This window comes from Corapipo altera, unplaced genomic scaffold (assembly GCF_003945725.1).
Source record: "Corapipo altera isolate COAL_440 unplaced genomic scaffold, ASM394572v1 2b, whole genome shotgun sequence".
Classification (NCBI taxonomy): Eukaryota; Metazoa; Chordata; class Aves; order Passeriformes; family Pipridae; genus Corapipo; species Corapipo altera.
In genome coordinates this window covers 34,853,830-34,870,591 of record NW_020884874.1, presented here as the reverse complement: position 1 = coordinate 34,870,591, position 16,762 = coordinate 34,853,830, and the positions used below count along the sequence as shown (strand labels likewise).

Sequence of the window (16,762 nt, the reverse complement as noted above, 5' to 3'; positions counted from 1 at the left end):
CCCCAGCCACCTCACCCAAAATCCCAACCAAAAAAAACCCACATTACCTTCTAGCCAATGCCTACTAAAAATATTCCATCAATCCAGATTTCCAGATTGCTGCAGAGGACTACCCACCTTTCAAACTGAAAAGTCTTGTTTATTGATGCATGACCAGGACGGCTACACTTGACAAGGACAGTTTCCTAAGAGAAAAAAACCCCAAAATATTTATAGTTAATAAGACAGGCACACACACAACAAGAAATATGTATCAATTCTAATGTTCCAGGTGACAGCAGTAATTAAGGATCAGGAAGTCCAAGGCCCTTCAGCCACCAACACACAAGGCTTTAGAGCCTGTACACTGCAGTGAACTAGCAAGACCATAAGAAAGGATTTCAAATCCCACTGAGGTTATTAAATAACAGCCAACACAAAGCATACACTTAAGTTCGACAGAAAGATACAAACCCTTACGTGAACTTCTTTTGTATCTAGAAAGTCACAGGCAAGTAAAACCAACCTTCCTAACTGCCACCACAGGTAGAAAAAATGGCAAAAAGAGCTCTTTTTTCTTATTTGCCAAATTTTCACAGTGCCTTTTTAGACTGATTTCATATATAGTTATGTCTAGAACTAAGCACAAGATGCACATTTCATTAAATAACAAGGTAGTTCACAACTGTAAGAAAGAGTTGCACTAGTACAATTGTAGAATTCCGTGAGGTTTTAGTGGAATCCACTTTCCAGATGAATTATACAGTAGCTTTGTAAGTCCAGCAAAGATGTAGGCAGCTCTTTAAACTATTAGTGGAGTACAATCACAGCAGCCTGACATGCCTTATGTAGCAAATTCTGTGCCCTTCTGCCCCTCATGGCTGAAGTTGCCTAACTGCTGCAAAAAGCAAAGAAAAATTATGTGGGGGTTTACAACAATTTGGATGGAAGCTCGCTAGCACACAAAATACTTCATCCCATTCAAGGAGGTTTCCTACCTTACTAACCTGTGGTTACAGAACTGCATTTGATGGGAGTGCTGAAATTCATAATGTGCTTCAGGCAAGTAGCTTGGAATGCTGAATTAGTGGCCTTCAAATGAGTAGTGACACAGACTGAAGTCGTAAAGAGCTGAGCAAATAATGATTGCATAGCAGTATGTCCAGCAGGCAAATGGCTAATAAACATCAAATTTCTTGCTTTGAGTTTACAAGTATTTCTTCCTCTTTGGAGAAAGAAAATCTATCATTATCAAAGTAATGATGACAGAAACACTTACTCTACATAATGAGGTATGTTAACTCCCCCAGTAGTGCCAAAATTAGCAGAGTACAGATCTCAGTAAAACACTTTGCTACAAAATGGCCTGACACAGAAATTCTAATAGGATCAGCAACCAAAAGGTTAGAGGGGAAGGGAAAAAGGAAAAAAAAAAAACAAACTGAAAAGCATATAGAGTTATGGAAGATATTTCTGATTCAGATATCAAATTTACTTGCAGAGCAGCTTTCTCTAAGGTGAAAAATGAGACAGAAAAAAACTCTATTTTGCGTAACACAGAAACAAAAGAATTAACTGTTAATAGGCAGAAGTTTCATATGAGCATTTGTAATGACCTTCCTTTCTCAGGAGCTCAGTATGGCCTAACATATGCACCACAGCTGCAGGCCTACAGAATCTCATCAAGTTTCCCTGTCAATAGAGTTTGTGAAATCCATACTGCTGTCTCACATGAACACCAAAGAAGCTTTTTTGGCACCCCAGAGTTACAGAATACTCCCAGTCTGAGTTCTTCCAGTGCCATAAAGATCATGAAAATGACAAAAGGATACTTCAGAAATATCCACAATCATAAATATTCACTATTTGTCCTGACACCCAAGAATGACTCCTCAAGCCTGGTGAACAGATCAGTAAGTGAAATTAAGTAAGGCAGAGAAATAATTTCAAGTTAGTTATATGGAATACCAGATATAGACATGATCACAGAATCTAGTTGGGGTAATTATAATTTCTCATCACTTGTTACTCTGTATCTGCTGAATGCTGCACCCCCTGTTCCATGACTGCTGTTCCACAGCACAGACAATGTAAGGGAGTCTGTGACTGCTCCTCATGTGTCACTGTCAACTTCAGAGCAACTAAGGCTGACATGGACAGCTTAAAGCATTCCCCATACTGGGGAAGCACCACAGGAAGAAAATTCTAGCTGGGGATAGTGATAAGCAACTGGGGAATCATAATAACTGCTCCATCCATCTGATCTATTACAAACTATCTCCCAAGGAAAGAAGGGTCTTGGCTGTGTTAATTCATGTTTCCACAGTCCTATCTTTAATAAACAGCAGAATTTTGTGCCTTCCTTGATACTCAGAGCAGCCTCTTAGCTGTCCATTTGAAAGGAATTAATCAGGGGTCCAGAGAAGGGCAGCAATGGAGCTGGTGAAGAGTCCAGAGCACAAGTCCTGTGAGGAGTACCTGAGGGAACCACGGATGTTTAGTCTGGAGAAGGCTCCAGGGTGACCTTATTGATCTCTATAACTACCTGAAAGGAGGTTGTAGCCAGGTGAGGGTCAGCCTTTTCTCCCAGGTGAGAAGCAACAGGATGAGAGGACACAGTCTTAAGCTGTGCCGGGGAGGATTTTAGGATTACTAGATACTGGAATGGGCTGCCCAGGAAGGCGGTGGAGTCACTGTGCCTGGAGCTATTTAAGGAAAGACTGGATGTGGCACTTAGTGCCCTGATCTAGTTGACCTGGTGGCATTCAGCCATAGGTTGGATTTGATCTCAGAGGTCTTTTCCAACCTAGGTGATTCTGTGATTCTGTAAGGTAGAGGCAGACACCTTCTTTTCTCTGCCAAAGGAAGTTGAATTCCAACATCACTTCAGCAATTAGGCATCTCATTTAAGTGTCTACATTTAGTGCTGTGAATCCAGGTGAATTCAGAGCTACTCATTCAAACATGGCACCTGTGTTCACTAGTGCACACAGCACAACCTCCAGAGACTGACAGAACTACAGAAAAAAAGAAGGCAGAATCCTGGATCAGAATTACAGAATGTTTGAGATGGGAAGGGACTTACAGAGATCATTGAGACCAACCCCTGCTCAGAGCAGAGTGACCTACAGAGGCTGCCCAGGACCGTGTCCAGTCAGGTTTTAAGCATATCTAAAGATGGAGAGCCCACACACCCTCTGGGAGACTTGTGCCAGTGTTCGACTACCCTCACAGCTTCTCATGTTTAAGCTGAATTTCCCATATTTCAGATTGTTCCCATTCCCCCTTGTGCTGTCAACACCAAGAAGACCCTGTGCATTCAGTACCTCATCTGCTCATTTTCTCAGGTAGTGACAATATCACCACTGCTCAGTGTCCTCATCTGTGTGGAGGAGCTCAACCTGATGCGTGGCATGTACTCACCCTCCACCATTATCGCACAACAAGTTTCAGACAGTTGTTGAGGTTATGTTGAGGAGCTGGGCACACACAGGAAAGCAAAAAGAAAACTTCAAAAATCTTCAAGTAGCTCAAAAACTGAAATGAAGTATTCTTCTGTACATCCAATAAAATCCTAAGCTTTTTTTTAGACTTAGAATGGGAATTTTTCTCTAAACAAGACGAGCAAGATTATAGAAAAGACTGCATGCGTCTTTTGAAGAATGATACAAATATCTAAATAAACAAAAGACAAAACAATCAAAGATTAGATGGAATTTATGTAATCTCAGTCTCACAAAAAGATACACAACCATTCTGTCCAAGTGTCAATTCTGCCTGTCTACAGACAGTTTGAAGGAAGTCTTACCACAGCTCCTGGCAGAAGAGAAGCACAGCTAAGTCATACTGCAACTTCTGTCATGGTCTTCCCTATTCTAGTTACAAGACAAAGCTGGAGCATAGATGACACAGATTAGCATATTACTAGAGCTGCGGTCCAATGCAGGAACAATGTCAAGTTGAAGCTTGTCCAAAAGATCCAAGCGTAGTTTCCGATATGTATGCTGGACTGCGTTGTGAATCTGATTCTAAAATGTGGCTCTGTTTTCTAACACACACTAGCTCTAAAATGATCATGGCAGATAACTGCCTGGTTATGTTAGACACATAAGAGTATTTTCAGGAAAAAACCCGGAAAGACAGGTATGATCTAAAAAGCAAAACTAATAAACTCAGCACCTCTATCACTGAGAAACCTCCTTCACCTTGATCTAAAAATTCCTTTAAATCATAAGTATTTGTCTGCAAAATGGTTAACTTGTTTCTAGAAATACAAACAAAATACAAACTTTGCCTGTGTTGCAACTAAAAGCTCAATAACAAATAAAGCCCCATAATTTAATCTGAAAACTGCGTATTTATCCTAGCCACAAACATAACACCTTCAGTTGTTGAAATCAAAATAAACAGAAAATAAACATTATTTTCCTCTATTTTTGTTAAATTAGTCTAAATTGACAGATTTTTGTAAGAAGGATTCTTACAACAAAGTCTTTTTTTAAAAAAAAAGATAAATTTGTGTTAAGAAACTAATACAAAGACTTAAGGTGTTTGATCAAAACTGGAAAGTACTTTAACCAAATAAATGTCAAGGCAAACCAATAAAACATTTGAAGTCTATGTTGTGTTTTCCAAACCTAGGAAGTTAATACTTTGCAAATTGCATTTGACAATCAAGTCTATGCTTATATATATATTCCTGAAATATTCAATAAGGTTAGCATATTGAAGGTTACCGGGTGAGTCTCATACAAACTAAAATTCATAAGCTTACATAAGTAAGCAGATATTGCTTTGCCTGTAAACATACAGATATTTAATAAATCAGGTATCTATATTAAATAATCCAAAACCTAAATATTGTCTAATTTCATCTTAATGCAATAAAATTTAACAGGTCAGAGATGGTTGTGGTATTTTATAGTACAGTGAATGGGTTGTGGCATCCAGAACACTATGTCTACCATTACAGGTCCCTGCTTTTTATCTCCTGATATATTTACTCTTTCTTAGTCTCTTCATGTGCTCCATTAGTTATCTAATTGCATATATACATATATATATAATTATCCACATTATGCAAGGGAGATCTGCCTAATGAAGCTATAATTTTGGAGATTTAAATGCATAACTCACTGTAGGTCACTTCAGCAATATTTTAAGCACTACACTGTAAAAGAGAATTTGGCTAATCACCATGTAAGTAACAGTGAGCAGCCAACTAAGAACCATGGCAGCTAAGCAAATTAAGCCCCAAGTTAATACTTTAACCTTAGCTCACACTACTGAGCCTTTTTAAATTTTTTTATCTTGGTAATGGCCTCAATTAATGTTTGAATGTCATTTAGATTTGCAGCCTCAACTCATTCTCCTTCCTCCAATGATCTAAGCCAGGACAATCTAACATGCTTGACTGCAGTACCACCTAGGCTGCTGTGTTTCACGTGGGATCATATTTCTCTCCTAGTGCATTAGGTGTGTTGCAATAATAAAATTGAAAAAAGCCTGACATAATTTTAGAAATAGTTACAGCAAATACAAGTGGCTCAAAGGGACTGACTGCAGAAAGTCTGCAAAGGGACTGACTGCAGGACTACTGCAAACATACAATCTCTGTTTAATGGATGGCTGCACCAGCAGAAGCTCCAACCTATTACCACTACAGTCAGGATGAAAATAGCACAAATCACCCATGGGTGATCAAAGCTGGGCTCCAATTGACAAGAAAGTACCTATATATTTTTTTTAATTCATGGTTCACATGTCCCTCTTGTTTCTTCTTCTAGTATCCATGAATCTACTTTTGAATTTCACCATCAAATACTTACATCATCAGCTGCATATGCCACTTTTTCTGAAAAGCTTCTTTGCCTGTAACGAGAAAAAAAAAGCCAATGGGGAAAAAAAAAGGTACCATTCAAACAATAAGTGTTCCACGCAGCTGAGGAAAGCCCATGTTCAAAGTCCCTGAAGAGTACCTTTCAGAATTGCCAAGTATCCCATGAACCTAGTAACACCACAGTTAATCATGAATAAAAAAGAAATTAAAGTGCAACCAAGCAAAATAATCTGCTTTAGAAAAGACATTTAGAACAAACCAAATTAACACTAATTCACATGCAAGCTATTCTATTATTTTTAGATTGTAACGTGAGCTTGTAACAAGAGGCTTTCACTTTAGAACATTAAAGTGAAAAATACCCTCTTTTTAGGTATTCGTCCCTAATCTTGTATCCATTACTAGTCTAAACACTGACTGGGAATGCTGAGGTGTATAAATGTATTCATTTGTGTAAGTGTTTGGAGAGTCAGTCCCCAGTTTTACAGTTTTATTTTAAAAAGTTTTATTTAAATTACTTTTGATACATTAAGAAAAGTTACTCTTAACAATTTTTTTTGGCCCAATCCATCCTGTTTTACACTACAAGTCATCACTTGATTGCAATATACCACACTGCAATGAAAACAGCGAGTGGGTTCCTTCCCAGCTATATCAAGCACAAGTTAATGCAAGTTTCTCCTTCAGGTTTCTTGAAATATTCTGTCTGTAATTTTTGACATTATTTTAATTAAGACAGTTCTATTTTTTTTAAGATTTGCCAAAAATTAATAAGCTTTAAAACACTGAATGTATTTTTTTTAGAATTACCACACAGTAAGAGTAAAATAAAGCTCCAAATCAGTTATTTACTGACAGAGCAAATTATAATGTTACTGGTTTCTAGCCACCCACCAAGTTTTCTCCTTTCTTTCTTTGTGTATGTTTCAATCTCTATTTTCTTTCACGTTAGTCATCTATGGAGAATTTGGCTTGTTAAGCTCATCTAATCTCTCTTTGCCTTTTGGATCTTGGAATGTTTTGACACTTTGGTTACAGTAAACATATCATAAATTAGGGATGCAGAGCCAAATTATACTGAAATAGAATTACCAGTGTGTGTGCTAACAGCCAGTGTGTTCTACAGCATTACAAACCAACTGTAATGCTGAGTGTGTTTCTCTATCCACAGTTTCTGGCAGCTATTACATTACTGCATCCCAGAATTTGTATAGGATAGAGAATACACTCTAAACTGACTGCAGCTGTGTTTCTTCTGCCAAGACAGGGATAATCCTGGTATGGCAGAACAGCTACGGTTTTCTACTGAGGTGGATATACTTTTAGACAGGAGGCTGAGATTGGCTAAAGCCAATTTAGCAAGAGAAAGAAAACAGCAATTAGTTTTTATGATACTATATTGTCTCCACACACACATAAAAACAGAAAAATCAAGGATACAGTTGTTTTCACATAATTATAAGTATCATTTTCACTGTATATTAATTATGAGTCACATAAGATCTAAACCAACCAAAATAAATTACCTATCTTGTGATATCAAATGTCCAGCAGCATCATCAAAAGGCAGTAATGGTCGAATCCTGCAGTGGACTCTGATATTTCCTCTCAATTCCTAGGGTTAGAGTATTGAGCTGTATTTAACACAAGCTGCTATAGAGGGCAAATACACTAGAATTTGCCAAACAGACATGAACATGTTTAAGAAAGCAAGTGTTTACAACATCATAGCCCTAGACACTGTGGGAAGAAAAATAGAATCAATATAATTTGTCTTGGTAAGGTAGGAAAAAGTACTTGAGGAAGTACGAGCACTTCAGAGATCTGGAACTGTGCAGTCCTCTTCAGTTTATATGGAAAAAAAAAGGCTTTCACTCTAAGACATTCTTCCCTTCCCTTCCCTTCCTTTTTCTCCTTCCTCCTTACCTGAGCTTCTTCAGATACCTATGTTAACTCAACAGACAAGATTACACACTCCATTTCTCTTCCTCCAGTCCTGAGCAAGATGTGGAATATAAACCGTGTTGTACATTTTCCTCTCCACTGTGTGTTCCTACATGATTAAAAAGCCAGCAGCTGATTTTTCTCTGCAGGCTGTTTTAGACTTCAGTTTATCTCTTCCTTTTTGCTGGTGGTCATTTCTTCCTGTTTTGTATGCCTGAAAACAGCTAGCCTTGTGATGACTAGTGACCACTGTCATTAATGCCCCACTGCCCTGAGGAATATCCTTTCAATAAACTGCAACATAAGGCAGAGTCTGGAAGGTAAGCACTTTTTAACAAAGAGCTTCATTTTCCCAGATAGAAAGTCTTTAGAGAATTTTGTTTGAAGGTGGCTTGTGTTTCTAAAAATCAGGTCCTGAATCAGGCAACCCAAAACTAGTCATTTGTGGGGGTGGGGAGGAAGAGTAAAGTTAAAGTTCATAAAGGAAAAAATTAATCCCAAATGAACCATCACTAATGGCTGAGCAGGATACATCTAGACATATTTGTAAAAATAAAACACAACTATTTTGCAACTTCAAGTTAATATTTTCAGAATTTTAAAAACTATTTCAGGAGCTTCAAATTTAGAGAAGAGGATGAAAAAACTCAAGTTTTGTCCACTATTCAAAATGGATGGTACTCAGAGCATTAAGTTGCATGAGTGCATTTGAAAGATCCTTGTGTAGAAAGAAAGGGGTGGTGGGGTTTACTGTAAGACAAATGTGTCTCAGCAAATAGACGTGTCATATACTGACAATTGGGGAAGGTGATATATACAGGCAAAGAGGAAATTATGCGAATAATTTCAACAAAATAAGAAAATGTTCTGTCATTAAATATACTTACAACCAAGCTGTTATGTAGAGCCCTCCTCTTCTGCTTTTCTTTCTCATATCTCTCTGTCACTTCTTGTAGAGACTGCTCAAGATCAAAAGCTTTTATCTGAAACACTAGAAGAAAGCAGTTTCAAACAAATAAACTCTGTGACTAGCAGCACCTCATGAAATACAAGCATGAACTTTTTCAACCAAATTTCAATTAGGAGGGTTAGTTCTTGATTTACTAGACACCTCTGAAAAATCCCATGATAGCTCTTGCTTTGTGAAGCTACAGATAATTACCACAACTATACATACAAAGACTTGAAAAACAACTAAAAATACAAAATAGTTAAAGGCAGTTCATATGTGTCAGGTTTTTGCTAATACCCATGCTGTTCACCTCTAGTTCATAATGTTCTTCCACAAGTGCATGCATGCAGGGAAACCATGATGTCAATAGCTGGGGAAACCAAGTATGAGAGTTTCACTATAAAAAATCCTTTTCTTGCGTCCTGCATGTGGAGTGATAATACTAGCATGTTTTTGTTTGGAGAATCCCATGCAAGTATGTTACCATAAATTGCCAAAAGGGCCTCTTATAGTCACTGACCCCTAATCATACTGTATTTTTCAAAACACAAGGTTAGAATTCATTGATTATTTAAGTAATCTCCATAATAACTATCTTTATTAACAAATTTTTGTACACACTTTGAGTTCCCCAAGTCTCTTGACTAAGCAGTAAGGCAAAGCAACAGGTGCTAAGGATAGTCTTCCATTATTCCAGTTTTGAAAGGAAAAAAAAATTACTAATTTTTTTCAATATTTAAGTGGTCTCTTCTTGAGGATTTTGAGAAGCCAATTGGACATTATAGATCCAGTTTCAGTTAACTTACGCCCTAATTACTCTTTTTTTTTATCTTTTTCTGACCACCCCTTCTGTGGTGAATATAACTGAAAACAGAAATCAACCCTGGGGTTTCCTAATTTGACACTAGGGCTTTTGAGCAACATTCTCTAGAATATGAGTCAAGTTGTTGCATTTAGCAGTTGGTACCTCGATATTTGTAAGACTGATCCATCAGTTTTAATGTCCATTTTCTGTAAAGCTTTATATGCAGCACAAAAAAACTTCTTGAAGCTTCACAGAGCAAGTTTCCTAATGTATAATTTATTTCTGAACTTTTATTTTTTTTCTGAAAGTAGAGCCATATAGTTACAAACACTTATTTAACACTTTCCTAGTTGTCTGCTTGGCATTAGCTGCAAGCTATTTAGGAGTTACATTTTCATCCTTAACCTAGGGGCAGCCATTGGGTACACCTGTTTGAAAATACTAATTTTACTTAATCCTCATTAAGCAAGTAGTTACTACATGCCTGCAGCGCTGTCCTCCATGCTTTGCCCATCTCATTGACCTATACGGAAATTCTCTGGGAGCTGGGAATGCTGATTTTTTTGTTTAAACATTACTGATCATAGTTAGAATCTTCATTAATAATCAGACTAACAGTTGTGATGTCTTGCAAGCATATTCAGGATTGTAATGTTCCTTTAACTGAGAGTCCTGGTTAGGAAGTTTTTCATTCCCTCCCATTCAGTGCAGCACCAGATCTTTTAACGTGCTTGCACACCTGTTTCCACAGTTTCATGGAGGTCTAAAAGCAATCCATCTTTCTGAGCAGTTTCTGTCCTGGATCAGCTCCCTGATCTGTTTTGCATGTGGTTACACAAACAGTTACACAAGCATAATAGAAAGTTCCATCAAAGGGATATGAAAAACTGGAGCAGCATAACAGCACAGCCACAACTGAGATATGGATGTGTGGCTGTCCCCATAGCTCCCTGAGGTTTTTAATGTTTCTTGCCATACTAGATTCCAGTTTAAAAAGGAGACCAATCTGATCACGTCTTCTAGGATAAGCAGCTATGATGTAATAGACTTAATTCCAAAACTTCTTTTGAATTCAGCTGTTTTATATCCTGGGCTATAACATTATTTTCATCTGGACCTACTGCAAAAACAAGGGGTAATGGTCTTATAACTAAAAAACGGTTGATTTAGATTAGATATAAAAAAGGCGGTTTTTACAACAAGGTCAAACACTGGAACAGGCTGCCCAGAGAGGTAGTGCATTCCCCATCCATAGAAACTTTCAAGGTCAGATTGGATGGGGCTCTGAGAACTTGGTCTAGTTGAAGACGTCTCTGCTCACTGCCGGGGGGCTGGAACTAGATGACCTTTCAAGGTCCCTTCCAACCCAAACCATTCTATGATTCTGTGATTATTCTTTGGGCTTCTACAATATTTCTGTCACTGGATCCAAGGTCCCTCCCCTCCTCAGATACTCCACACTAAGAAGAAAATGCTTTCAACAGGCAGTTGAGCTGTTTGAGACTCGCCCACTGAGTTGAGAATAAAAGATGCTGCTAGTTCACGTTCCACAAACACATCTGCACAGTGCAGAGCTCAGCCTTCTCCAACAGTAGCAAAGCACATAGGTGCTAGGATATGGGTAAAGTGGGAAATAAGTTCCTTACCCAATTTGCCCTCTTCTCCAGCCCAGACAGAAAGTGTCCTGGAATTGCAAAGTATATCTAAGTCACTGGGCTGCAGCAGCACAGATACTGTAATTTCCTCTTTCTGACAATATCTGCATGGTGAAGCAATCTAAAAAGTAATCTTAAATTTTTATAAATACCTACTCTTCCAAAAATCTGCTGAATTACTGCATCTGTCTTAGTAGTATCATTTGAGTTGGGGGGCCAGTATTTTTGGCGAAAGTGATAGCAGCCTTGTTTATGAAGGAAACAGGCCTATAACAATAAAATAATAGGCATTTCTCTCTCCTATTAATTGCTACTATTTAAATTTCAGTGGGAAAGGTGGCAGTAGCCTGGTTTTCAAATTGTGAATAAATATTTCTAGGTAAGGGACTACTCAGTTATTATAGGGAAGTTTTCTAGTTTGCTGCATGTCAACTACAGCCTTGGAATTAACCTATTCAAATGTTTCTTCTATAATTCTCCCCCCTCATTTTCAATCTCTATTTTAAGATTAAACTAGTAATATATATGATCTCCAGAATATATACTTAGGGTTTCTGTCTACAAAAGATTCTATGTAATTAAAGGATGGCAATTCCAACTGTCATATTTAACCTTAACAACAGAATCTCCATCTTAAACATTTGACAGAGAACTGAAAACCAGTGAAATTCAAACCAAAAGTCATCCACCGAAGTACCAACACACTATTTTGTAACAGGCAGGGAAGCTTCTCCTGCTTATGATTCCATAGAACAATGCATCATGAAGTGCAAATTGAGAACAGTCAACAGGAATTACTAGTTATTTATACCACAACAGCTGAAGTGCCAAATCCAATCTGCTATCTGTTCATTTAGCCTCCTGCTTCAATAAGGGAAACATTCACCTTTAGATAGAGTTCATTTTCCTCTTTGTTTTTTTTCTGTTTTAAAGATGCCTTGATGGAGCATTTTCTGTACACGGATAATACATTAAACAAATCAATTTTATTCATAACTTAGTACACTACGGGGCCAAGTTCTGTAAGCATCTATCACCAAGAATGCTGCTTGTTGATATTGACTTGAGGAGTCCCATGAGAATCAAATCAGTCCAAAAATGAAGTGTTTCAACCAAAAAGTAAAGCAGGAAAAAACCAAATCTTTTAAATGGCAACACATGGATATCAGAGTATCACATAGGGTCTCTGATTATATTGTTCTCAGTTTATCAGGCTGCTAAGCTTCAATATAAGCTCTGCATGTGTCATGTGCTTCTCAGCCCTGGTAGGAGTTCCACCAGAATCAAGGATATGAAAGCAAGTGCAGAGATCCATATCATGAGATCCAGGTGTCGGACCAATGCATGTAGCCCTCAGCGAGGAGGGCAGAGAGCACCAGTGCCTGTTGCGTCTCCTCCAAGAACAAAGAAGCACCTGAATTCTGAAACAGTAGTCCATGTGGTGTTATTACCTACAGTCTAGCAAGTGGAATTGGGGTTTATTTGGAAGTAATTTTTTTTCCTGTAAATACACAGAAATATTAAAAATCCAGTCTATCCTAATTTCAGGCAGTGTTTTCAGAAATCTCTGAAATCACCTAAGTCCTCTTCTGTTACAGTCAAAAGGAGACAAATTTCAGCTTTATAAAGCAACACATTCTTTATTTGACTATTCTAAAGTAGTCGAGATATCATGCATTAAGAACTGCAGTTTAAAAATGTTACAGCTGAGCCAACTCAGCAACAGTCTAATAGCAGCTGCAATCCTAAAAAAAGCTAAATCTCTGCAGAGTATTTGCACTCCTTCTAACTCGACAGAACTCCTTGACAATCTAATGTCAAACAAGAAACAAGTGCTACAATTTCAGTGACACATTTCAAAAGATCAAACTCAACCTTTTAATATTAGTAACATTTAGCAATTATATTGTTGATGTTACATGTTCAAAATGTAAGTGCAATGAGCCTTACTTTGCATTGCTTCATTTTGCAGCTGTACCCCTTGGACTGCTGCCAAAACTTGGTAAAGACAAGTCTTGCTTTGACGCCGAAACTCTTTTGAAAGCTCAAGAGCAAATGAATGGAGGCTCTTCAGGTCTTGTTTAAGCCTCTTCTCAGCAAGAAGAAAAATATGTTATAAAGACACAAAAACAGCAGTTAAGAAGAATCAATATAACAACACAAATAATTAGGGTGAGATATCACAGGCAGGAAGAACCCTCTACTTGACGAAAGGAAGTCTTCAGGAGTATGTCTTTCAGCATGTTTAGAGAAGGATCCTGCAAGACATTTAGCAATGTAATTTCCTAAAAAATTTCAGCAAGACTATATGGATCTTATCCTACATATTCTGACTGTTACTCAGTTTCAGGTGTACACCAAATCTCTTTCTTATTTCATCAGACAAAAATAAGTGTGTGTGAGTGGGTGTTCTGTTCACTTATAGGACGTATTCAGAATTAGCAATGAAAAGTTGTGATCTGTATATCCCTTCCTGCATTCGTTTTCCACACTTTGATCAGGAGATAGTTGCTAAGATTCAGTCTAAGTAATTTCTTAAGTAAGCTAGTTCTTTGCCTTCTTATGAGAATAGGTGTATTTTGAAAAGATCAGAAACCTTTATTGTTGAGAAAATTATTTGTACTATGGACATAACTCAGCATAAGATACATTATAAGACTTTTAAATGTTTATAAGATGGTCTTATATTCACTTACAAGTCCAAATAAATAAAAACAAATTGACCTGATTTTAGGATTAGTAGACTTCTTGACATCTAAGTCTTGAAACCAACATGTAAAACCATTTGTAAGATGAACTTAACAATACCTTATCCAACAGAAGCACTGTGATCTTTCATTAGTCAGCCTGGTACAAAGTATCACATATTCTGTGACATTTTATTTTTCCAGCTATGGTACTGACCTCGAATTAATCAACTAGTTTCAATGATAAAAAAGCAATCTTAAGGGACAAAATCACTGTATTTCTTACTCTCAAATGCCACAGAATGTAACTGGGAATAAGTATTTTTTTGTTATTACAGGTATAGGATTAACATTCATCTAGACTTTTATCTGGAGAGCTTTGCTCTTTCCTAGCATTCACTGATGTCTAATAGCAAACCATCGCAATCCATTGGTATTGCATCACAGGTAGTTCTAACTAACCTAAAATGTAAAACACCACCACAAAATTTACTGAGCAGAATCACTGTATTTAGAACAGAACAGAATAGTTCAGTTGGAAGGGACCTACAATGATCACCTAACCCAACTATGATACAATTAAGCTGCATCCTTCTGCCTGTTAAGAATCAGATTTTTTCCTGAGAGACTTTTCAGTCATTTTATGCAGCCAATCAGTGCTGCCCTGAGAAAAGCTGACATTTGTTTGTGTCTCTAAAAGGAACTCACTATTCTATGCAGTAACATAATGAATAAGTACTTCAATAAAGGAAAATATTACAGCACTGGCATTGGAGAACAGTTTCAGCCTCTTTGATGCAAAATTAGGAAAACCTGAGTAAGCATACAGCAAACTCTTGTGGGAGAGTGTCTCTTGTGAGACCTCTTGTGAAGTCTGCCAGATCAGAACTCTTAGTAATCAATGGAACTCTCCAATGTGTTTTTAAAGGATCGGCCTATCTGGTTAAAGTATATCACAATTATTGTTTTTAGGGGATGTCAACATGATAATCAAATCAGGAATTGAAATGCTTTGATTACAAAAATATCTAGCTTGGGTATTGACAGCAGCCTGTATGTAAAATCCTGGAGCTCAGGAGCAGCCACTTTTAGCAGTCTCTCAGGTGACTCAGGTGACTTTGCAGCCTATTGCAGCAAAACCACTGAACAATGGCTACACCTCACTGCAAGCTCTGCTGTGAATAGAATAAAGCCACAGATCAGGTTCATATCTAACCATTTTCTGTGTTTTACTGTATTTGATAAGCATGTAAATGTTTAGGGCATAGATTATGCCTACGTTATTACTAAATGTCTTTACCTTTATTGCTCTGTGCAGCTGGGTTACAAGAGAACTCCTCTGCAATTTCTGCTGCCCGCCACGAGCAGCGTAGAGCTGCAATACTTCATTAGTGCTTCTTCCGGCCAACCCTTGATGCTATTTTAAAAAAAAATCACCAAAAAATCACCTTAAAACACTCATGTTTCCTGTTGCATTCTGTCCCCTTTGTCTCTATAAACACTTGTAACTCAACTATCTGATTACATGGGATATTGTCAATGCATCATCATCATCATGGCTGGGCTTCGCGAACAAAGACATAATTTCTTTGCTTTTACCTTTTTCTGAGTCATGTGAAGAATCACCTCATGGTAGCTGGCTAACATCACACAGTTCTACTTCCTTAGTGTGGTAAACCTGAGCACTAGACTTCTAAAATGCCTTTGCTGTACCTAAATCCTCTTACTTACGCTTGAGGTGGATCTAAAGGGTTAAAATTGTGTCTTCACTTAGGGAAAAGGGCTGGTTACATAGGTGGATTATTAAGTGTCTCCTGGAAACTAGATTTAACTCAGAAAGCACTCTGGAAGGACATGAAACAGAACAAAGACACACGTACACGTGTTAACTGCTGAAGTCCTGAAGGAGCTGTTAATACACAGCCCCCAACTTAGTGTCCATTGCTCCAGCCGCCTGACAACACCGACTCCATTACACTCTGTAGGGTTGTAATGGTGCAAAACTGTGCCAATAAAGCCCTACACTGGGTCTTCAGAGATCAAAGCAACCAAAGCAATTGTCACTTACTGACAGTGCTGGTACTTAAAATGAGCTGCAACTTCTTCACCCACTTTCCCCAGTACTAATTGCCTCTTCCTTTATTTTTGAAATGCACTTGTCTCTTGCATGGACTTATTTCCTACTTTGTTCACACCATACATTCTGCAACTGTAGTTTCCCATTATTCAAATTAGCAAAGCATAGAAGAGTACAACAGAAGACATGAAAGAGCTAAACCTACTCACATAATGGGTTTGATTTAATTCCAATAATCTGATAACATTAGGTAAAAATTAAACATTTAATTGCAGGTTAACTACAGATGATATTGGCAAAAACAACAACACGATGTTTTGGTGCTGTAAGGACAAAAAAAGATTATATTTTCAAAAAAAGTACTTCACTTATCTAAACCAATGTTTCCACATGGCTTTTTCACCTTCACAAAGCACATATCCTCCATTTACAAATGCAAGTGGAGACTCTGTACAACTATGCAGCACCTTAGTACTAATATATGAAGTTCTTAAATGAAAAAGAAATAGCAGGAAGAGATTATTTTTAAAAAATTATAATTTTCTTTTTGTTACAGGCTTTAAGCTCCCAGAAATTGAGACTAATTCTATACAGTGTTTATACATTCTTTTACTCTGAGGATTTTCAAGACTCATGTTACTCAGATGCAATATTTACAAATAGTTTGACAAAAATGGACCCAAGTAGCACACCAGAATTAGTATCTCTAATCACACATGAAAAGTTAAGCACATTTATAAGCAATTGCAGTACTCAAGCATCATTACTAAATAAGCTTAAGATAGTTAAAACCTACTTTTAACATCTAATCTGCACCATCTGCA

General features: G+C 37.5%; 1 protein-coding gene across 1 annotated transcript in view; it reads right to left on the bottom strand.

Annotated features, from left to right (window-relative positions):
* Nucleotides 1-16,762, bottom strand: part of KIF25 (kinesin family member 25) — a 42,390-nt gene that overhangs the window by 22,319 nt on the left and 3,309 nt on the right. Inside the window, exons 3-8 of the mRNA XM_027633974.1 lie at nucleotides 15,162-15,278; nucleotides 13,125-13,263; nucleotides 8,650-8,753; nucleotides 7,345-7,433; nucleotides 5,808-5,850; nucleotides 118-185 (exon numbers count right to left, since the gene is read on the bottom strand). Coding sequence (XP_027489775.1) covers nucleotides 118-185; nucleotides 5,808-5,850; nucleotides 7,345-7,433; nucleotides 8,650-8,753; nucleotides 13,125-13,263; nucleotides 15,162-15,278 — 560 coding nt within the window. The remainder of the gene's footprint in view (nucleotides 1-117; nucleotides 186-5,807; nucleotides 5,851-7,344; nucleotides 7,434-8,649; nucleotides 8,754-13,124; nucleotides 13,264-15,161; nucleotides 15,279-16,762) is intronic.